Below are 24,399 nucleotides of genomic sequence, written 5' to 3' on the forward strand. Positions count from 1 at the left end.
AAATGCGAAATTTGAGCTAGAAAAGCGTTTTTCTACGACTGCAGCTAAACGCTCAAACAAGACCTTAAGGGGGTGGCAGGGTGGCGGGGCATGGATATCACGCTGTGGGAAATGCACTGAGAAAATTCATTATTTTCTTAACGATTTAAATTATGAAGACCATGTTATATTAATTTTTAAACAATTTAATAAATATTTTTCTCAATAGATACAATTTTTTTTTATATAAAAAAAAATAATCAGTCTGCCATTTTTTCTGTTAAGTGTTCAAACGGTAAAGGGGGGGAACCGGTAACTCGACTCTGTCCGTCCGACTGCGTCAACACAAAAGCTATGAGTGTGTTTGTGAGCCACAGCAAAGTTTTGTGTGTGTGGGGGTGCTTGGGTGCGCATAAGTGTGGCACTGGGCTGCATTCTGAGCACAGTACTGCACTCAGTTCTGACTACTGCCCCCCAGATCCCAGTCCACTCCCATCAGCTCGCTTTCAGGCAAGCTTCGGGCTAGTTCTCTTTCGCACACACGGGTTTAGATAGCGTTCCGTGCACATAGAACACAACTGTTGCTGCTCATTGCTGGGTGAGCTTTTTTCGAAAGTAACCTTTCGAGGGGTATGGGTACTGATCGATTCTACTTTTTATTAAATTATTTCTATAGGTGTTTTTAATAGTTTCAGTTTTTATTTTGCAACTTGCACATTTTTTAACAAATTTTAATAAAAATCATTAAGCCGAGCACCCAAATTCTTAAAATACTACGCCCATGATTCGGAAAAAGTTGCCAGTGAATGGTTGTCCAGGAAACCAGTCACAACAACAACTTGAAATGCACTTATAACAACAACAGCAACAACTATGGGAATAACAAAAAGTCAACTGCAAAGCCCCGGTATTTCACGTGTCCTGGCAAAAGCAACAAGAGCAACATCCAGTACATGCAACAATCTGGCCAGGAATTCAAATGATGACGATGATGAGCGCAATGTGGTAGTACCTTCTCCAGTACAGAAGAGGAATAAGGAATGTGGAGAAAGGGCAAACAGGAGAAAGGGGAGAGGGTGAACAATGGACAGGATAAGGGTCAGGATAAGGGGTTCTTCACAAAGGAATTTAGTTTGCCCTGTTAGCTTTTATAAAACTAATTCACTTTTATCGATTGGGAAGTCCAAAAAGATACCTCAAAGAAGTAACTTACAAATTGAAATTGTTACAAAATATTTCAGGTACTATCATCTACTTTAAGTTTAAGTTTAAAAATATAACTTTTACGCACCATGGAAGCCAATTAATGCAGTTCCTTTGCCTTCATTTTCAATTATGAGCTAAAGAAAATGAAAAAAATGTCGCAAAGGCCCAAAGGATAAAAAAAACGTTTGTCAATTGCAAGGATGTAGTCAACATTATGAATTCAGCAGATGGGACTCACTCGTTCAATAAGATTTCACCAACAATTGCAAATACTTTGTTGGGAGTTTTCTTTTTCGAACAGATAGTTGTTCAGACATTGTTGGGGAAACCATGTTACATGATTTATCTTCCTTCCAGAAAGTTGACATCTCAGGTGCAGTGGATGCACTGTGGACTCCCCGTCCAAATGCCGAGCGCAGGCTGCTTGTTTCATTCTTTCGCTCAACACGTCACCAAGGACTTGAGGCGCATCCTTTGTGCAATCAGCAACAGCAGCAGGAGCTCCACATCCACGCCTCGTCTCACCTGCTCCCCGGTGGACCCGTCTGTTTGTGTAGATGCTCCACTACATTACATGATTGCCAGGCAGCCAGGATGCCAGGGTGCCAGGGTGCCGGGGCTGTAGATTACAGCTTGTTAGTGAAGATTGCGAAAGGAAGGCTTGCTCGCTCGCCCCAACAATATATTCCTTTGGACTTGAGTATTTTTAGAGAAGTTATATGTGAACAGCGGGTGGAGCATCAGACAGCATGTAACAATTTATGTTCAGAGAAGATGGGGCATTCCTTTCACATCCAGACAATCGAATCTGCAAAGCAATCCATCACACTTTTGTGTTTCATTTATGAAATTGAATTTCTTGTTGAGTGATTTCAACTGCCTGACAATGTCATATTGAAGCTTTTCAGAGCTGTGAGTGAACATACATGTACGTTTAAACATATAATCATTTCATTAAGCCTGACAGAAATCTGACAAATGTCGAAATGCTTTTATATTTGCACTTGCAGGACATTGAGCGGAGGGCATTCTCTATGGTAAGCAGATTATGCTGTCGATACCATTGTTTTATGGAAAAGTGAATCCTTGACAAACAATTCCAAGTATTTAGTTTACTCAATTATGCTACCAAAACAAAGGACTTAACTAAATTGAGGAAAATATTCAAGAAATTCTTTGTTTTTTTATTACAAACATTACTTGAAAAGGTTTGATTTTGTAATTCCCATTTATTATTATATAAAACTTAATATACAATATTATACACCCATTTTCTTAAAAAATCTTTCTCATTTTTATCCCTTCTTAGCTTTTTGTTGTTGGCTTGGCTTTACTGACTTGGCTAATACAAGTTAAACAATCAAATATGTCAATCATACGCACCATTGGATCCTTTATGCCAGTAATAATAAAGAACAAACACACACAGCGAATCCCTATAAAAGAAAGTCCTTGTGAGAGAGCCATAATATTAAATTTAATTTTATGTGCTTTTGTATGGCAGAAGATTGGACTTCTCTACAGGGAAAATTAAGCCAAGGAAACAAAACATTTATTACAATAAAGGGTATTGTTATAAGGAACTACCAGTTAGATAAAGTTAGGATTTAATATTAAAATTTCTTGAAATCTTTAGAGCCTTGAATATAGGATATCTAGACTGTATCCTTTACATTTATATATGGAATTTATGTAATTTTTTGCCTTTTTTGTACTATTGTTTATTTTTAGTTGAAGCGACGAAGGCACGCACACTCAGACATGTAAGTGACGGGTTGCGTGTCTGCTGGGGAATGTGTGGGGGCGTGTATGGCTGCCAACAACAGGCGCCGCCTGTCGGGCAAACAAGGAGTGATAAGTCGCCTGTGTGTGGCGGGTAGGTGAGGGGCCTGGATCGGAAAGGTCTGAAGAGCCTCGTCAGATTGCAGGGCCTCGTCCTTATTTGTTTGTTTACCTGCGGGTATCATGGACGGACGAAGCATTCAGGCGAGGAAAACTACCCGCCGACTTTACCCACCCCCAGCCATCTGTGGCACAGTGAACCCTGGTAACTGACGTCAACTGGTCACAGAGTCGTATTAATTCCTTACGTCGTTTTCAAATTGTAAATATTGTTTCACGTCTGATTGATTGCGACCGGCCACGCCTCCTCCGACTCCCCCAATGGTCGTCCTGTGTCCCAAGCCTTTGGCATATATGCCGACAAATTAACTCGCATAAATATTTATGTAAAGCAGAAGGGACCTTTGAAGTCAACCCGACTGGCGAATCGGCTGTGAAAATCCTGGGGCCCAGCACAAGGTCCTTACCCAACCAGATCTGGTTTGTTCAGGACTATGGTAAGTGGCAGCACTGAGAAAAAGAGGGTCTACCTAGATTTCAATGAAAAGCTTAAATCTTTTTCAGAGAAAACTAATTTTTTTCAGTTCAGTGGTGTTACGCTTTATTGAACCGTTGAGCGGGGAATGCAGCTTGTAAGGTTAATTAAATGGGGACTGGCAATGACGTGGGGCAGGCGGACTAGCGTGTTCTTTGAACAACCTGACGCCAGGACCCCGAACAGGACTCGCCGTCCCAATATGTTGTCGTAAACAACTTTAACAACTCGGCCCGATGATGGAGGCTTAGCCACATTTATGGCCGTCATAACGTTCACCTCGTTCCTGCCAGGAATTAAGCCGCATTATCGCGTCTGTTGTCCCAGCCAGGAGTCATTTGTCCATCTGGCTTAGAAGCGGACCCCTTTCGTTGGGACGCAACTGGCGGGGAAATTGGCTAATATCCTTGATAAATCCTCACCCGTAAATCCTTAGCCAGCTATTAATTTGGCTCCAGCGCGCTGGTCGCATTGGAGATAAAGTTTTCGGATAGAGATTCTCTTTTGGGAAGTCATTTAATAAATGTTCCTTTCGCCGCAGAGCGGAAACAGAAAAAAAAAACAACAGCACCAGCTTGGAGTAAACAAATATTAATCACTCTTAATGAATTTGATGTCAAGCATGAATATTATTATACAACTTTCCGTTGCTAAAGCTGACAGATAGCGAGCGCCATGCGCTCTGATTAAAAATGCCGCCAGTCCGACGACTGGCAGGGACAAGGATACAGCTGCAGATCCTGGCACAAAACGGCAAGTTGGCAACAGTGACTCCCTGGGCATTCATAAAAGTAAATTATGTAAACGAAACTTTCCTTCTCCGGCTTTTTATGCTGCGATGCTCCTTCAAAAAAGTTCCACTTTCATCAAGCTTCATTTACGTCTTTCAGCCTCTCCTAGAAGAATTTCCATCCAATTCAAAAAGTTCAAATAATTGTTTTGAACTGAACTTAACTGAACTGAACTAATTTTCATGAGCTCAGCAAATTAAACTTTTTATTTTTCCATTTTCCATGCCATTCTTTTCTCGGCTCGGACATGGAGTCCGGCACTTAGGTCCTAGGCCGGATGAAAATGGCCAGGTTAGGAAAGACAATGGGATGAAAATCGATAGCAGGATTGCTGAACTCCTTCTAGCTTACAATTTTATTAAATAACATTATACAATCAAGTATTATGTTTCAAGAAGGGACATATATTAGTAATATATTCTCTTTAAGTTTTCTTTTTTACAAAGTCTTTTATTCCAAAAGAATTTAATACATAAATTATAGGAATAAAAAACGATAAATTTAAAATACCCAATCGCAGGCAAAGGACCCATAGTGCAACGTCCTGATACTGCCTCGTTCTGAAGTACCTTCGCATCTGGCCGACTTAAAGACAACATAATCTTTGCGCTCAGATCGGGATTGAAAAATGGCTTGATGCGGCGTTAAAAAGATTTGGTCGCATTAAATGCTGTCGTTTATGTGGCACTTGGCTCACACCACTACATCCTCGAATGTCCTTAAAGAGCGGCTGTGAAGCATGTGTGATTGTGTGTTTGTGCTGGAGGCTTGTGTTTGCCTAATACGCTCCAACTTCTTTGCCCCAAAGCCAAAACACAGGCACATACACATGGCCCATAAATAGGGGCAGGGACAAGGGATCGGCATGTCAAAGGCACGTGCAATGCAATATAAACAATTCGCCACACAAGGACACTTGGAAAAAGTGTTTTTGTAAAAGGAAAAAATATCAAATAATCCTTATAAATTTTATCCCTATGATATTTATTATCTTCAAATCAGATTCATCCTACATTTCAGCTGGGAATGTATATATCCTTCGTTTTATTTTTCTCAGTGCATTGCACACTCATTCACAGTAGCGCTCTGTTGAACTAACCGGCGGCTTTTAATTTTTTGCCGCAACACTCACACACCCACAGAGTCCTTTTGGCATTCGCCAGGTTCGACTCCTAGTACTCACCGATGTGGCCATGTTGGCAATATTTCCACTCTTTTTTTTGGCTCTATTTTTTTCTCCTTTTTTCTGCCCTGCCCTGCCCCATGCCGAAAGCCGCCTCAGGGGGCGCCACAATGCGAGTAACACACACACACACACACACACATACACCCGCACACACTGCGTATACGTAATGTCAAAACTATCGATGGCGAATTTACACCACATTGTGAACACATTTTTTTGCCGCAGCTCCTGTCGTTGTTCGAGTTGCCCGACAGCGTTGTTGTTGCCACGTTAGTTGTTGCATCCACACAGGGCTTATTTGTGGGTCGTTGCAATGGGCGCATCCTGGAGAGAGGTATGATTGGTATGGTATTTAATCGAGGTAAGATGTTATAGACTATAAAATAATGTTTTTAATAATGTCTTGACTGTATGTCAGTTTAATTTTTAATCATCTTATATACATATACTAATATTTAAATACAAATTTAACAATTAGTTTAAGACTAAACCTTTAAATATAAACCCCAAGCCCTACAAAAAATCCTCCCCTTGTATCCTTTACAGGGTATTATTGTAGGCCATCCTTCATAATGTCTTCATTGCTGCTATTACGCTGCGGGGGCGACCTCTGTGAGCTTCTATTCGCATATTTCACTATATTTTCATTTTAGCGCCTTCACACAGACACACATAAGCACTCACATCGATGCACGAGCACGCATCACCCATACACTGCCACCCAAACAATGGTCGCACTTCCTGTTTCCGCTTGTCGGTGTTGCAGAGTGGCAGAAGTGGAAAAAAAAGGAGCGTGGGAAAAGGAGCGGAAAGCGAGGGGGGAATCGTGGGAGATGAGGGGGCAGGCGACACTGGGGTCAAGGGAGAAATTTGCATAAATTTTCCGTACATTTCGCACAGAAGGCAAATTGCATTTTCAGCATAACACGTACTCCATTCTACTTACACCAGCAACATCGGCCGACACACGCACACAGTAGTTTCTCTTCCTTCGCAGTCCTGACGCCCCCACCCACTTCCCTTATTTAATCCCCGCTCATCCTCGGTCGAATGCGAGCGAAAGGTAGGCCGTGTTTTCCTCGACGCCTTCATCCTCGCTTTCCTGCCAGCGTCAGGAGCTTCATCCTTATCCTGGCGCTCCATTCGTCCGTGTTAGTTTAAGGCATGCAAATGTTACGAAAATTGCTTTTTACTTCCCCATCATGTAGGTGAATGAGTTTTCCTCCTTATACACGCCGGCAGGACACACCAGGACACCCGCACACACAAGTAAGTTAAGCGTTTGCCTTGATGTTGTTACTGCTAAATTACCTTTTGTTATAATTTTTGGTCCTGCCCAGGTTGTCCCTAGAACAATGGTCCTCAAAAGATTTGGTTTTTAAAATTAAATAAATATTTAAATCGTTTCTAACGTGGATACAATATGATACATGATATCCATACAAAATATTAATAAATATTCAAAGTCATATCCATTTTATTTAAAACATAAATTCGTTTCATTGAATAACCTTTATTTAATTGTATTAGATCGAAGATATATGTATATTTCAATGATTTCAGTGCCTTTCAGAAAATATTTTACAAAAATCCTAAAAACCACATTTTAGTCCCACTCCTCCACTGGGAACTGGAAGTCCCACAGAGTGTCCTGTTAAATGATGTGTTGTGCAGCAATTTGGGCAAAAACTCTCTATTGCCTTCCCGTTCGGGGTCCTCATTCGTTTATTTGCACTTTAGCATTTAAATCTGATTTATGTAGCAAATTGAAGAAAAAACATTTAATTGCTCTGAACCCCAGTCACCTATCCCCCCATTTCTGCTGGTTTTTATGGCTCTACTATGCTTTCTATGCAAAAATGTTAAATGCAATGTCAAAACAGAACGGAAACATAAAAATAAAAAAACAACTAAAAACCCAAAACCCAAACCGAAAGGGACTGAGAACTCAAATAATATTCTGCATACAAAATAACTTGGTTTCTCTAATGGCTGAATTTTAAAATGCATGAGCTACGCTCTGGTCACCCCTACTACTACTGCCATGTAACCCGTATCCTTTCGGGTCCTGCGAGCATGTTTGTATTTGGTGCTGTGCTTTGTGAACTGTTGAAGTTTATTTTGCCAGATTTTAATATGTATGAGTTGAAGATGAAGCATTTATGGCAACACAACACAGTGGCAGATAGAATATTCGGTATGTGTTTGGCATATTTATGCAGGCGCTTTTGAAGGCGTCAGGGAGGTGTTAAGGGGGCGTGCCATACAGAGGAGGACCTCTCACTTCCCTAATAGCAATTTCCTAGCCTAAAAGTATTTTTCGGCATTCTCAGCAATTTTCCCACTGCCAAGTGACTGACTAATGTAAGTTACGTGTATCCTATATGTAACCTATCTCTAGGACTCCATTCTACCCAATCCGTTTCATTCCACTTCACTTCCTGTTCAAGTTCCCTCATCCTTATCCCCATTTCCCATCCCCCTTCCTTTTTCCAGTCCCATCCTTTCGCTATGCTCCAATAATGCAAAACATTTGTACAAGACAAGGCTGCTCCATTTTCTTGGCAGGATTCGTGTCGGTGGTGGCCTGGTGGCCCTGGTTTTTGTATCATATGGGGACTGTGGCATGCGGCATCTTTCTTGCGGCTCGTTAAGTTAGCCCAATGCCATTTGTTTCATGCTGCTAACTCAATTTATGAGCGCCACTCATGAATCAAGGGGATTTTCAGCCGTTCTTGAGGGGGTTTTTAAGCAAGCGAAATATGCCTGCCAGAAGCAGGTCATTAAGATAAAAGAGCATTTTTAATAGACTTTATTTGGAAGTCATAAATGAATGAAATGAGCTCGTTTTGACATACCAAGGCTAAAGCATATTGGGCTAAAAATTTCAAAATAAAGGGTAAGATAATAAATCCCTTTATTCAGTAGAAAATCAAATGGAAAATATCAACTGATCAATTATAATATAAATTGTTGGCGCAGACATCCCATTTCAAGCCCCCATCCATTTATTACCTGGCCTTCGACACCCGACATCCCAATTCAATCTTATCTCCATCAGCCTGTCCCTAGCTCATCTCATATGCATCGTCCTGTTTGCATGTCCTGCCCCTGTATCTTATTAACCGAATTGATGTGTTTGCTTATTTACTTAATGTCGCAGAGCGTACGTTTCTGTTTTTGGTCTGGATCCAGTTGCTTCCCTTTCAGGAGGGATGCTGCTTAGCTAACGTGGATGTGTCCTTGGCTCCCCCATGTTGTTAGGAGCGTTTTACGTGCTCATTATCTGCGCTTCCGAACAATTAGATTCAATTACCCACCGCCCTTCTTTCTATTGTCGGTGGCTGTGGCGCCACAAGCTGGGAATCCTCTCGCCTCACATTTCGGTGGCGTGTCTGGCTCCCATAAGATGCGACTTGGACGTGGGATTATTATTCCCGTAACGTAATGTTATCCGGACTAAACTCTTTGCCAGAGCACACACGACACGTATCAGAGAACATCCTGCTAAAGCACCATACTACACAATATTCCTTCCGAAGAACTAATCCATCACATTTTTTCGTGCATTTTAAATGATTTTCGTGGCCCTCGTCAGCCCTCGAAAGGTAAGCGAGGATTAGAGAGGTATTAACACCCATCAGAAAGTCAATTGCTTGTAAAATTCCCTTCCAAGGATATTCATCAGGCTTTGGCCGAACCGGAGGGTCCGCTGCGAAATCCTTGGAAATTTTTGCAAGTGACACTTATTTATCATTCGTCCTTTGCCGTATTTATCATCAGGGCACCAGCGGCAGCAACAAACAAACAAATTGAACATGGACTTATCCTTAATGTGGAGTGATTTGTCAGCTCGAATGGAAGATGTCCCTAAGAGGATTTCGAAGGCGGCCGGAATTTAATTTCATACTTTGTTAAGAGGGCCAATCATTTGTAATCAGAGTTTAACGAATCGGCAGGAGTACTCCACTGATTACCAAAATTAATGTCAGGCACCTGTCCGTCTAGGTTGGACGGCTAGACCCCAAAAGAACAACAAACAGATTAGATTATTTAGAGTTCCATAAAATTACGTATATTTATTCGGAGTATTTGTGTCAAATGTTTGTTTGCTTTGCATTCTTAAGAGTTAATTATTGAAAAATCACACTGGGAATGATTTTCTCTCCTCACGATTTACATCTCATCCTAGCTGTTACAAAATGCACATTAAAAACCATAATAAAAGGCTACGGAACGAACTATATATAAGGTGCAACAACTTACAAATTAATATCACTATAAATGCTTAAAAGGGGTGAAAAAAGTGTGGCAAGTGCTACGATTAAATTAAAATTCCGTATGAAAACTGTTGGCCGTGTCGATCATTTTGGATTGCAGAAAGATCTCAGCATTGTCAGTCATCTGTGGATGGAAAAACAAGATAAAAATCAAATGATATATATGGTTATATATAGATTTTATAGATGAGAAACCCACCTCCTTAAGAGTCAGCAGTTCGTCCTTGTTCTCATCACACAGACTAAATAGAGTGGCCGCTTCCTGGAGAGCGTAGCGTGGCGTCTTGGGATTCACGTAGTTCAGGAGTTCCCCTCGATCGGCCTTGCCGTCGTGGTTCTTGTCAATGATCCGCTTGAACTCCTCCCGTCGCTCCACTAACGTCTTGGAAATCAATGACTTGCGCAGCAAATCATCATCGTCGTCCACGTTTAGATCCGAGAACTCCTCCAGCGTTAGTTGATCGTCCCCGTCCTGGTCGAACTGGCGCAACAGGTCGTCCACCAGCTCCAGCAAGTTCGAGACACTGGACTCCGGATGCCGGAAACTCAAGTACTCGTCAATGGTCAGCGTGAAGAGATCGGTTCGCGCCGCCTCTGACCACCGGGCCTTGTCACGCATCATGTCCTCCCTGGCCCGCCTGTTGAGAGCTGTGTGCCTGATCTCGTCGTGCTCGTCGATATCTGCCTCCGTCATGCCGTGATCTCGCAGGAAAAACCGATGGTACTCGTCCCAGGTGATCAGGCCATCGGCGGGTCCAATATCCACTCGCCGGAATTCTCGGGCATTATTCAGGATCGCCTCGTCGATGTGCTCCACGATCCTGCGATTAATATACTGACCCAGCTCTTGGATGGACAGGATTCCATCATGATTGCGATCAGCCCTGCAAAAGATTATAAAACTTCTTCAAAATATGACTCAAAATGCAACAAAGCAATTGCTTAATAATTTAAAATTTAACCGAGTTAGGGTGGCATAATCAAATGTACATTATACATTAACATCCCAGGACTGTCTCCCCCGGCAATTGCCACAAATTCCCTGTTGCATGCTTGTCTTCTCCGCGCCCCAAAACCAGGAATTTGCCGCAAACCGTCCTGCTGTTTCAGTTCCAACTACCCCACCGCAGCAAAGCGGTGCCACCAAATGCTGCATATGACAGCTGTCTAATGATTTCTCAAGCCCAGAGGCATACAATGCACTCCAAAAAATTAGGGATTAAAATAATTACAGAGCATAGGTATTGTTTTAATTTTAGGAAACCTATTAAGAAATGCTATGGAGGCTTGTTTAGAAACCCAACTCTTTTAGATGAATTTTTCGGCCCAATCCATCTAGGTCGAAGTTTTTTTCCAGTGTATTACCTGCCCCCTGGCAATGAAGTGCGAATGCCCAAAACAGGTGTCAGATATTAAAGCTGCTTATTGGGACCCGGGTGGAGCAAAAGGAGGTGCGAAGGTGGGGTACCCACCGGGAAGGACTGGGAAAAGCCAGCAAACCACTGGAATAATCAGGAAATAGCACAGGAGCGAGACCAATTGTTTCTACTTGCGAGTGTGTGTGTGTGTGTGTGTGTGTGGGGGGCGACAAGGCGGAAACGGAAGTGCCCGACAGCCAGAGCGGAAGTGTGGGAAGCAGCAACCGCACAGTGGTTTCATTAGCATATAGTTGATAAATAAATAAAGTTGAAACTAAAACGGTTTCAAGTTGCCTCTTCCTTTGGCATAAAACTTCTCGCTCCTAATTCTTCAGTGGGTCACGTTCTGGCCTGGCTCTTCAGTTCTGGCCCGAAATGTATATGCGAAACGTTTGCGGTCGTTTGCGAGTATTTTTTCGAATGGGATCAAAGGAAGCTGGGAGCGGGAGGACATCAGGAGGCCGGGCCGGGCCGGGACAGAGTCTGGTAAATCCTCGAATATAAAAACAAAGTTTTTGCGCTTTGCGTTTCTTCCTTTGGCATCTTGTACGTGCAAGAAAGTGAGAAGCTGAATACCGCAAAAAAAAAATATTGGAATAGGAGAAACTTTTTCATTCGTACATTCCTCCATTCCAGTTTCTGCCATTCAGGATCTCTTGAAAATGTACCCCGAAAAGGGGGAAGTACACGGTACGGATCCCCAAAGAACGACGGATTTGTTACAAAGCACAAAGTGCATTTTGCATAAGCCTGCGGTTCCACTAAAGTTGGCCAATTGCTTCTGCCCCTGTCGAGATTCCTGGCTAAAAGGGGGCCACGGTGGTTGTCTGAGAATTTGGTCGACAGGATGCATAGAAGGATTGTGAGTGGTGCATAAAACTATTATTTGATTGCATATACACGAGTCTGAAATGAACTTGTGTTCTGTATTTATCTGGCCAAGTTTTTCTTTGCTTCTCCTCTCTCTCTCTCTATTGGCTTAAAGCCTTATAGCCAAAGTTAAGCTCAACTACTGAAAATTTAATGGGATTACTTGAAACTTGAGTTTGACTGTTCAGTTTAGGCCTTCTGGCTTGGCTGGCTGGTTTTAATTCATTTGTGTTGGTTTGGAAATTTATGTTACTGTTGCCAAGGATAAAATGTATTCTTAAAGGAAAATGCATAAACTTCCTTCAAATGTGGCATTTTTCCTTGCCATCTAATAGGCTTACACTTCAACTATACGAGTAACGGGTGTAACTATTGAAGCCCCAACAGCCATATCTGAAAACAGGGCGAAAGGAAAGTTTTTCGCGTTGCGTGAAAACTTTTCTCAAAAGTTTATTGCACACTCCTGCCGGGCAGGACAACGACGAGAAAAGGGAGAGTGCAATTTTAGTTCTACACCAAATCAATGGGAGGGCGTGCCGAGGGGGGATCGCCCTGACTGGCCTAATTGGATGCAAAAGTCAGCCAGGACATGGAACACGGGACACAGGACATTAGCGCGCCTGAGTGGTCGGGTCGGTCATGCATGGGGAATGAGATTGGAACTGCAAAACTGTGGAACCCCAACTGGCAACCGTCGATGGCCCGTGGCTGCGGAATGTGTCATGTGGCATGGAGGAGTTGCCCGGGGCAGGGAAACGGTCCTCAATTAAAATTTATAACAATGTCCTTTCATCGTCCCGTCGGAGCGACAGTTGCAGATACAATTTAATTGCTCCTAAAAATGGCCAGAGTCGAAATGCCGTGAATCCCCGCCTCCATCCCCGTACAAACCGCATTATTAAAACGGAATTTACACGCCGAAGGAAAGGCTGTGGATGAGGATACTGGGATATGATGAGGGGTCGGGTATATCCACAAAAATAATGACTATTAATTTCAGGCAGAAATGCAATTATCACAACATTTCTGGTCACTTTAATTGCAGTTTAATGTGAAGGCGTCAAGTGGAAATCCCCACATAACTCACATAACACCCAAGGGGCCTTAAAGATCCACCGATGCAACACAATCCTTGCTTTAATCGATGACTGAGTGAGCCTGGTTAGAAATTTAATAAATACTATGCATCCTTTTCGCTCAGGCTTTAATAAATTCCAAACAAATGCCAGGATGGAAAATATAATCGAATTCGGCTTCGATTCCCCAGGGTGTCGATGGTTTTAAATGTTATCCTTCATCAAATATTAACAAAGCTTCTGCAAATATGTATGTGCTTGCAAATCCAATCAAATAGTTGAAAACAATTTCGCGCAATATTTTAGCAGTTTAAAATGGCCTTTCAAATATTAATTTTTTTTAAAATATTTTAACTAAAAATGTACGATTTTTAAGGGCTATAACTTATAATAGTAAAAAATCATATATGATTAAATAATTTTAACATTTATTTCCTATTATAATAACCTTTAGTGTAAATATATCAATATATTATTTTGCGAAACGCCAAATGCTTTCACGCCCCGATTACCCGACATAGCGGAATACCCTGAAGAGAGATCCGAAACCGTGTTGCCTGTTTCACGGGATTTGGCCAACTTTGGTGTCGGGCAAACGAACTGGTGTTTGCTTAAAGCCCTTCTGTGTTTATATTTACTGGAAACTGCATACAACCGGCGCCCTCGTGATGGACAGGTTTCCGGGGGACTGGCTCCGGGATTTTAGCTGGTTATCATAGGTGCCGAAGGACGTTTAAGGAGGCAGCTGAAAGTGGGCCGCTGGGTGAACGGATGCGGTGCTAGCATCGTCCATGGCCTTGAGCTTTCGGTAAAGCGAAAGTTCAGCCAGGCAGAAGCAGAAGCAGAAGCATAACCTCCAGCCATGAGCACTATCAAGAGGTTAACCTAAGGACTGCAATGAATGCCGACAACGTAAGGCTGCAAGCCAGGAGGTTAAATATTATCTTAATATATATTTTGTTTAAAAAGAGCATTTAAATTTCTTGGAAATAAAGTCGTCTATTGCTTTAAATTTAATGGATTAAAAAGTAAGTTCATAAATGTGTTCTTAATATTTCATATTGGCTAGTTTACTTTTAAAGGGCACTCTCAAAAGTTAAACGTAAACTGCCTTAGGTCCTGGCCATTTATTCGAAAATCAGAGAGAGATTTTAAGCCGACAAGGGAATGTCTTTCTGCTCTATTATTTATTGAATCGAAGTGAGTTTGGCCAAAGAAGTTTAAAGTTTACCAGCCACAAATCGGACTGCTTACTGCCCAACAAAAAAGAGGCCAAAAGTTTCGGGTCAAGCACAGAAGGAATTCAAATAAATATGAAATTGCAGTGACAGTTTGATTTCTCTCTCGGTTTCTGCCCCCAAAAATATACGTACTTCGTTGCAAATTCGTTTCAACACCTCCAGTTTTATTTTCGTGTTGTATTTTGTTTTTGACCCATGTCTGGCTGGCATTCTGACTGCTTGATTACCCCCAGAAAAAAAGCCCCAGAGCATCAAGTTGCAATTTCAGACAGGACCCATGACTGGAAACTTTACAGTTTACGACCGAACACCTCTGGCCCTCTCCCGGCAACCGAAAGATTCCATTACAGGCCAAGTAATTGGCCAATTGCCTAATCACTTGTGCAGGAGCTGGGAACGTTTTATTTAGTTACTGTAATTAGGGGAATTGTGCAAGTCAGTTGGATAGAAATCAGCAGGGCTTCCTGCAAGGCAATTACGTGATTGAGGCAGGAAAAAAGTTAATAGAATGATAGGAACATGTAATTTTAAGTTTCTGACCCAAACTAGTCCTTTAACCTCAGATTTCCAGGATAATTTAATCTTCTTGTTCCTCTGGAATTGAATTTTTTCTTGGTTTGAACAACAAGATTGTCCAATCAGGGTTTATTAAATTCGGTTTGTAATTCGATTACCGCTCGAAACATTGCTCGAAACAAATCAAAGCGTGGCAGACAACAAATCTCGCTCCGTGTCCTTATTGATTCGAAGCCCTGCCCAGGACATCCATCAAATCCAGCTGCCGCTGTTGCTATTGCCACTAATTTTTACAATTTGTCGTACCCAGAGAGAGTTATGGCGGAAGGCGGGCGTCTTTTGTTTGCGGCCAGGACGGGAGGGGCTATTTGGGGCAATGAAAGCCGCAGGCAACATCGTTATGCGCCACAATAAAGAAGCCACCGAACTAGCGCCAAATTATCAACCGAACAAACCAGAGGGCCCAGAGTCGAGAGCCGAGAGCCCAAGGCCATAACTCAGGAAAACTTACCGTTTGAAAGCTTTTGCGAGTATTTGCTTCTCATTCACATTGCTGGCCGCTAAAATAACCGTTTCTGGCTGGGGCTGGTGCTTGGACTGGGCCGGAGGATTTCGAGGGGATTTGCTGGCATTGTCGGAGGAGATCCCCTCCAGCACTTTTCGCCGGTTATGTCCATTCCCACCAAAATCCAAACTGTTTGCCCCAGGCGGCGACTTCAGCCTTTGCTCCATTTCTCGTGTATTTTGGCTTTGGATTAGGCCATTATGCCCCATGTTGCTTGCCACTTTGGTTTCTGACAGCGAACTGGGCGGCTCACTACTGCTACTGCTGCTGCTACTGCTGCTGCTGCTGGTGGTGCTGTGCTCCTTTAGCTGCTGCTGCAACTTGGTGCTGGTGCTGTGCAGGATCAGGCCAATGAAGAACATATAAAACAAAATTGCGCACAATGTCGAGCAGCGCAGCCAGCGGAAGCTTTTGCTCAGCTTGTTAACGAAAGTCATTTTGTAGCCGCCACCGACGACCTCCTCCTCGTTCTCGTTCTCGTCCGCGTCCTCGTCCCTGTCGTTGTGGCAGGACAATGGATGGCAGTGGCAATGATGGCTATGGTGATGGTGGCGATGGTCGTGGCGTGGTGGTGGTGGCGATGATGGGACCAGTTCTAGGTTCTGGTACACCGACTCCTCTACCTCCTCCTCCTCCTCGGTCCACACGGTTTCCGGCTCCGGCTGCTCCAACTTGGACTCGTTGCGTGTAATTTGCAGTTATTGCCCCGCTCGTCTCTCTCCCTTCCTCTGTCAGCTTCCAGTCTCAGTCTCTCGGGCAGGTCCTGTTGCCAATGTTGTTGTAATTGTACATTAATTGACTTTTATGTTGCAACCAGAGACAGGAAAATAGCGGTGCCTGGTCCGGTTCCAATTTGTGTTACTGCTGTGGCCACGCCCACTCTACCACGGGGCGTCAAAGTAACAGCTTCTAATACAAATTTGATGCGTTATTGCCATTTCGCGCAGTTGCCATTTCCTTTATGCGTCAGGACATCATCTCCTCCGCACTTTACACCAATTTTACATGATTATTGGGCGCCATTTCCATTATGTTTTCGCTGATAATGATGGAGAATTGGGAGAGCTATGGAGCTATGGAGCTATGGAGCTGTGGAGCTGGTTGGTGGTTGGTGGTTGGTGGTTCTGTGGGGCGGAAGAGAAGAAACGGAAATGGATTTTGCATCAGTAGAGTGGAGAGAAAATCGTTTTCGTTGCGAATTTAGTTTCGGGTTCAGTGGATTGTGAAAGGAAAGCGGATGGAACTCGTCGAGAAGCGAGATTCTCGAGATAAAACTTTGACATTCGGATGTCAATAAATATTTAAGAGTTTAGTTTATAAGGAAGGAATTTATATACCTATAACATAAATTATCATTTAAGCCAATTACAAATAAAACACGAATTAAATCCCACTAATTAGACGTCAATAAAATATATTTCCCTCTTGAAGTATCCCGTTGAGCTACAACCACAAAGTTATTAATTAGCCATTTCAGAATCTTTTCAGCCACTTCAATGGCCTCCCAAGGGGCAAATCGAAAGGGGGCTGGGGTTGCAGCCATTAAGCAGCCAACGAGCGAATTAGAAATTCCCATAAATTTCACTTCTTTCTCGTTATTGAAGTTGGAGGAGGCCCTCCCGGCCGGAGGGCATGGATTCCATCCATAAAACGAGGCCAACCTAATGACTTACATAATAGAAAGTACTAAAACAGGAGTCGTAAATGAGATCAGATGAGATGAGAGTTCAGATGAGATGAGATGGGATGGGAGTTTGTGGCATCCTTTGATGGGTAGTTAATTTTAAAAGCCCACACATAAAATGTTCCACACTGTTCGTCATGAACAAAGGATCACATCCATATCGGATTTAATAAGTTCTCACTTACTGAGTAAAGAACAGCGATGCCAGTATATAAATATTTTAAAAAAATGCTATTGAATTGACAGAAAAGTCACTGCATTTCATATATTAATGTGGATTGAAAAACTCGTTGTTGGTCATTCATGCGAGTGCGATGAAAATTTCCATTAACTCGGTATTCGGTCTTTACTGCATAAATTGATATTTACCTGACCTGCCCGGCCCTGCCAACGTTAAGGATGAGCTGCAATTCATTACAAATGGTATTGGTTGTCAACATTTGCCCACCGATTTTCCTCTGTAAGGCCATTCAATCAGATATTCTCTGCCTGCAATTCCATTCAACGACTGCTCTTTTGTAAATATATATATAATATATGGAAAACAGTAGACCCAGTCCCACTCCTTTCTCTGAGTCCTCCTCCATTCGAAATTGACTCACTGACTCAATTTGTACTTATGAATATGTTGCACATGTGCACCCAACATTCGTACATGTTCATGTGCAAATTTTATGATCCCCCAGTGGTTGTCGGTGCTCGGATGTTGGTCGGTTGCCACACTTTTTAACGCTTTTGTCTCGCGCCGTTTACTTTTGTTGGCTTCGTTTTGCTGGCTGCGCTTGTCTTTTCTTTATTCAACTTGTTTTTGTATTTTATTGGCTAACAGAAAACCAGTTGAACGTCTATTTAAGCCAAATGTGCACTCAGGAAAATCTATATTACTATGGCGAGTAAGAAAAATGAATATTTTATTGCATACATTTTGGGGCATTAAAAGGACTTTTTATAAAAATCTTAATTATGTTTCTGAGACTTTATTTCTTAAGTAACTGGTTAGAGCCAACATTTATTTATAAAATAAATTCCAGTGTTAAATCCGACTTACAAACTCTGGGGCATTCAGAAACCCATAAGCAAGTCGCAGATGTTTCATTCATCGCCCGGCGATTATTGTCTCGTGTTGGCCAACAGCATTTGGCCATTGCCATTCGTTGTTGCCACTTTTACTGTTTCACTGTTTGTTCGTTTCATTTCTTTATTTTCGCTTTCAGTTTTTATTAACTGCTTCTTTTTTCCGTTTTGTTGTGCTTTTACAGTGTCTTTTCCTTTTAGCTGCAACCTTGTTTTATGTCTCTGTGAACTTTTGTTGGTTATTAGCTTGTCCGCACTCCCAAAACAGATGGCATGGCAGAGGGAGATGGCCAAAAAAAAAAGTTGGTAATAAATTTTTAATGAAATTTCTGAACAAGCTTAATGAAAATCGAGCGTAAAGATATAAGACAAAAAAGAGAAAAATGGAGTAAGACAATTTTTAATCAAATTTACGTTCATATCGGCAAATCAAATCCAATTAGCAACTTTATAAGAACTTTCCACTTGCCTGCCTTCCCATTATGGCGCACATTTTCCAGCCAACACCAGAAAAGGCAAAGTGGATTCGCTCCAGTTACTGCTCATTAAAAGTGTCCCTCGCAATGAGATTGTTATAAAGATTCTTGTTGAACGGCCATTGCGCGGCTCTTTTCCCCCAGATAGTGTCAATTTCAATAAAAATCGATGATGTAGCAAAAAGTGCATGGGCAAAAAAGCATGGCGAAGCGAGTCGGGTCCGGGTTGGAAGAGAAGAGTTGGAAAAAATGCGTTAAACTTTATTGCAAAACTATTGCCAGACAAGCGGCACAGAACAGGGGGGCGCAATGGCTGACAGAGGGAGGTGATAAGCTCTGGATGGCTGCACAAGTTTTTAAAGATTTGATTTGGCAATAGCTGCTCCATCGAAGTGCAGAACTGCGAGGAAGAATTCCCCGATTCCCGAACCAATGCTTCCTCCCCGTCCATTACAAATCGATGGTAACGATGACGATGATGAAATGTTTGCCCAGCCATTGATGGATCCATCTAGTATGGAGGAAGCGGAGTGGAAGATGATTGGCCTGTGGGGATGGGATTGGGATTGGGTTGGTCTGGACTGGGGAATATCGCAAGATTGGAAGCCAAAAGATTGTTTTGTGCCACGAGAATTGCAGTTTGAAGCAGCACCGAGACAAGTTAAATACTATCAGTTCAAACGTACTTTAACGATGACAGGATGATATATTTGATAGGTAATGTGACATACGATTTAAGCCAAAATCATTGGGCAATCAGATTTAAATATTCCTCTTTCCTATTTGCACAAAATCAAGCTGTTCACAGTTCCGACCGACCGAGACTAATCAATTATTTTAAATAAGAGCAACTACCGTATGCCTAAACTATCTGTATCTGTATCTGTTCATTTATCTCGGTATTATTGCTAATTGAACATAAGCAACATAACCAAAAATTGGCGAAAAGCCCCGATGGCAAAACCATCGGCAACGGCCAAAAACAACAAGGCCACAAAATAGCAGAATTCTATAAAATATGCATAGGAAAATCCATTTCAATTTTTTGTCCATAACTGTTTTCCAGACTCTGACATTTCAATTAAAACTCGAAGCGATTTGATGAGCCGCCCACACCACCACCCCAGCCCCACATCAACGAAGTTGGAACGATGAAAATGTTAATAATAATATGATAATCATGTTGATGTTGAGAAGGATTATAATAGACTGAGTGAGTGGCAGGGAGGCAACGTTGATAGATTTAATTTAACTTTTTAATGGCCTCGAGCTGAAGCAGCAGGGCCCTGCTCCATTTATCGCAATTAGAAAAAAAGGAGTTTTTCATGTTTTTTTTATGGCAAGGATAATCCCAGAGCAAGCCATTAAAATATGTGAACTTTAGCAGCCCTTTTACCTTGTTCTCTACTTCACTTGCCTGTAATACCATAATCAACTGTACTTCGGGCCAAAGTCAAAGCTGGCCATTTGGGTGTGAGTGCTTGTGTGCGAACACTGCACTCAATCAGTGCCGGGCAAACAACCTGCAACTGCAACAGCAACATCCAAAAACAACAATTGCAAAACGAGGGGAAAAAGAACAGGAAACAGACAAATAAGTTGATTTGTTTGTTGTTTGTAGAGAATGAAAATGCCGAAAAAGCGCACTGCAAATGCAAATATCCACCAGAGAGATGGAATCCTGCGTCTGAAATATGGCATAGTAAACTTTGAATGCTCTTTATTTTTACTTTAAAAAACTTTAATAGGCTGCCAAATAGATTTTTGTTTCTTGGAAAAAGCTTTCCTGGAAAAAGTAAAGTTTTAATATTTTTTTTTATTAAAGAATCAGTTTACATAAATGTTTCTCTTTTCATCTACCCAAAGGCAACTTTCAGGGTTTGGATTCCATGTCCAAAAAAAATAATAAAATCTCACTCAAACAAACGTTAAATTACTCAAATATTTTCAAATGGCTAAAACAATAAAGGGATTTCCATTTATTTTTTCCACGAGGTATCATACAGGAGGTATCATACGATTTAAAAAAATGAAGGCCAGAGCAAAAGTTTGCCGGTCTGACGGCGTCCACATGGCGTATACGCGATGTGGTCGCTGCAATGCAGAGGAATCGAGTTGACGCCTCAGCAGGTGGCAGGTGGTAGATGTCTAGTGGCAGGCAGGTAGCCAGAGCATCGGCATGACCACTGCCATCAGCATCCGCCGGCAGACAGGGGGATGAGAAGAAGGAGGCCGGCCGGAAAAGTGCACAACAAAACCGTAGAATGCACTTGAAGGCCAAAGAGTCGACTCGGACGGGGCAGAAAACAAATGAATGCGGCCATTTGGGGCCAGGACTTTGCTACTTGGCATTCTGCTCCGATGCAACGTGTCAGTCAACTGGCAGGCGCTAGATTCACCGACTTACCCAAGGACTCTCTGAGGAAGTTCATATATTTATTTTTTTTTGTGGAAATTTACACATGGGACTTGAGTTCCCGCCCACACTGACAAGACATTCAAATGTAAATAAGCCTTTATTAGGATGTCAGGATGGGGGAAATCCTACCTGGAGGCAGTCCCTGCCTGCCTGCAACTCCCACTCAATCCAACTGCCGGTATTCAGGAGAGACTCGAATGGAAATTGGAGACTGAGTTGCATATTGATTGCTATTTGGATTATTGAATTGATTGTCCTTTTCTTTGCTTTTCGCAATTTCGCATTTTCCTTTTTAGCTGCCAATAGTGGGTTATGGAAATGCAGTTCAGGGACTTTTTGTCAATTACACTTCTATTTCAAAGATAGAGTCCCAGAACGGGACTGTTTTTGGCAAACTGGCTACTTTGGAGGAATTTCCATAAGAGGAAAGTTTTAATTAGCTTGCGATCTAGCTTGTGACATTGATGGATGTTTTTGGGTCCAAAAAAATATCCTTCAGCCTAGAGTAGCAGCGAAATCAATCAACTTGGACACTTTGCGGTGATGAGGATGAATTCGGAAAACAGATTGCTTTAGTTCCCCGAGATAATTACCGCAAAGTGGATTAAATAGCTAATCGGAGCTAGCCGCCAGATGTCTGGTTCACACACCTCCATATAGCATTGATTTTTTATTTATATTCTCCGGAAAATGTATTTCATTGCGATTTGATAGGGACTAATCTGAACTGGCCGCAATTTATAGGCAAAGGCGAACATGAAAAGCTCATTTGCGGCCCAAACATAATCCTGATATTCGGTACAACGTGACGTATGCGTAATATGGCTTTCATGTTCAGATTCTCCACTCTCCCTGTAGGTTTGTAGATATATCTGTGGTATTGATCGGGTCCAAATACGTTTCTAATTATTATGCTCTTTTGCTACAACTTCTGTCTGTGTGATTATCCTACTTTGGTGGGAAATTAGAACGAGGAAATTAAGTTCAAACCGTGGATGTGCCCTACTATCCGAAAATTTCGCCAATTAAATTCGTAAGAGAGATTCGAAAATAGCGAAAGAGAGGGCCTTACCCTTGACTCACTTGGCCACGATTGTCGTTTTGCCAGTTTTTGTGTTTTTTTCCTCAGCTGGGTAGAAAGTGAAAGTGCACTTTAAGCCAGCTCACACACTCTTTTGGAGAGACCTGTGGAGGAACCACTCTCGTGCTTATGCATATACTCGGATACTACAGATATGTATATAAAATGCCACATGTCAGCACGCCCGTGTCTAAGTTTATGTTTGTAATTTTAACTGCAGCTGTAACTGTGACTCTGGCTATGACTATGAGCCGACATTTAAACAGACACTTGAGTCTAGCTAGTCGGTAAAAGGCACTAAAAAATATTGGTTGAAAGGGCAGAAAATAAAAATTTATGTATAAAGTGATTATAAAAAGAATTAATCTGTTGGCACCACACTCTCATACATTTTTTTAACAAAAGCTATATATTATATGTACTATAAACTATAACCAACTACCATTCTTTTTCTGAGTGCAGAAATGTCAAGTCTGAAAATGGTGGCCACGGGAGGCAGGTGCAGGGGCATTAATGTATGTGTGTCTGTGTGGCATAAGCGCGGGTGTTGGGGCAACAATAAACCGTAGGGAAGTGCAACAAATGCATGAATAAACAACAACTCAATTTGAATAAAGCAACAGCAGCGCAGTCGGCGGCGATGATGGGCGGTGTAAAATAGCAGCTTAAGCTCCACTTTAATGTCCACTAAGCTCTTTTTTCTCTTCTCCAAGATTTGTCAAGAAAGTAAACTGAAAGAGTTTAAGCCAAAAGCAACTAAGTTGGCTTACTGCCAGGTGAAACAAAAACATTTAAAGTCAAGTTGCTCTAATGATTTTAAAGACTGTAGAGTTTTTCTGTGAAAATTTAATTCATTTTCCATAAATTATTCACTTGAAATACAGTATAACGGAAATAATCAAATTAATTGTAATTTAATCAAAAAATAATTGTATATGCTTCTATGGAGAGTAAAAAAAACTAAAAAAAACTATGTTGTGGTTTCGCTCGCTTTTCAAATACAAAGCTAATACCATACTCTCACCGCTTATGTAAACCGAAAAAAAATAAAAAACTAAAACTGAATTTGGGTAAAGCTGCAAAAACTGGTTGGCTCTCTCGTCTTGCGTTTATGGCATACAACAATTGATTTTCGTGGTGGCGACGCGGTTCGGGGCTAGAGGAAAATGCAAATGAAAATGGCAAAGTGCTCAGCGCCAACGCCGCTCTAGGAGAGGAGGAGCTTGGCAATATATGTTGTATGTCTGTAGTTTGTATGTAGTTTCGAAGAAACTTCAAATTGGCAACTACAAAAGCAACTCTTAGCCAGACGCAACACACAATTACACCAATGAAGCATTACATAGTCAGAGGGGGTGGTGGCAGGCGACAGGACAGCGCTGAGCAGCGCCCACCTGATGGGCGGGAGACTGCAGCAAAAATGACAAACGTGCTTTTGATAGACTTGTTGACGACAAGCTCCTGGCGCTTGGCAGCTGTCAGCTGCAGCCCAGAAACGTTGTGATATCCTCACACATGCATACACAGAAATAAATTAAAAGAACAACTAAGAGCAATCTACATTTTTATGTATTTATGTTCATTTATAATTCTAGAACAAATACGAGAAAAATATATAAATTTTATAAAACTTTAACCCATTTATTCGCAGTGTAAGCTTGTTAGCATATGTGTGTGTTTTTATGGCGCGGTAAGGCAGTTGCGAATTTTGTAAGCAATTTTATTGTGGACTCCATTAATAAATAATGCCGAAAATCAATAGGATGACGACTCCTTGCGATTGCCATTTTTACGACCGCCACCACACAGTTCATATTGCATGTTGCTCGCCCCGTATGTTGCGGCGTGTGTTTGGGTCATGGGTCATGGGGGTATGTGGCTAACTGTGTTCGCGGTCCAATCTTGGTAATTGCAATTACAATCCACTTTGGTGGCCGCGTTTATTGTAATCAATTTGTTGTGTTTATTACGGCCAGTTCATGGTTGCTGCAGCAACACCACAAACAAAAATCTATCCCCTTGGTGCACTCACTCTTTTGTGGTTTAGTTTTGGATTTGTTTTGGCTGTCCTTTCTTAACTGGCTTTGCTTGTCTTTTTTTTTTTTGTTAACTTGGCTTACGCGCGCGAGCCAGAACGAGATGTCGACGTAACTTTCGTAA

The 24,399-nt window shown here is 41.9% G+C and overlaps 1 protein-coding gene across 1 annotated transcript; it reads right to left on the bottom strand.

Annotated features, from left to right (window-relative positions):
* Window positions 1-9,591: 9,591 nt before the first annotated feature.
* Window positions 9,592-15,943, bottom strand: LOC6499336 (45 kDa calcium-binding protein). The gene is made up of 3 exons (XM_032451955.2): window positions 15,452-15,943; window positions 10,019-10,703; window positions 9,592-9,943 (listed from the first exon to the last, which is right to left on the bottom strand). The coding sequence occupies exons 1-3, from the start codon at window positions 15,940-15,942 to the stop codon at window positions 9,869-9,871; spliced, it is 1,251 nt and encodes a 416-aa protein (XP_032307846.1). The 5' UTR covers window position 15,943; the 3' UTR covers window positions 9,592-9,868.
* Between the last annotated feature and the right edge of the window lie 8,456 nt (window positions 15,944-24,399).

This window comes from Drosophila ananassae, chromosome 2L, assembly GCF_017639315.1.
Source record: "Drosophila ananassae strain 14024-0371.13 chromosome 2L, ASM1763931v2, whole genome shotgun sequence".
In the NCBI taxonomy this organism is placed as follows: Eukaryota; Metazoa; Arthropoda; class Insecta; order Diptera; family Drosophilidae; genus Drosophila; species Drosophila ananassae.

Bases quoted from the DNA above. Each gene is read 5' to 3' on its own strand.
- LOC6499336 (XM_032451955.2), bottom strand. From the start codon at position 15,942: ATGACTTTCGTTAACAAGCTGAGCAAAAGCTTCCGCTGGCTGCGCTGC. The intron at 10,704-15,451 runs GTAAGTTTTCCT...AATCTTTTGCAG, and splicing joins CTCGCAAAAGCTTTCAAACG to GGCTGATCGCAATCATGATG. The intron at 9,944-10,018 runs GTGGGTTTCTCA...TTCCATCCACAG, and splicing joins AACTGCTGACTCTTAAGGAG to ATGACTGACAATGCTGAGAT.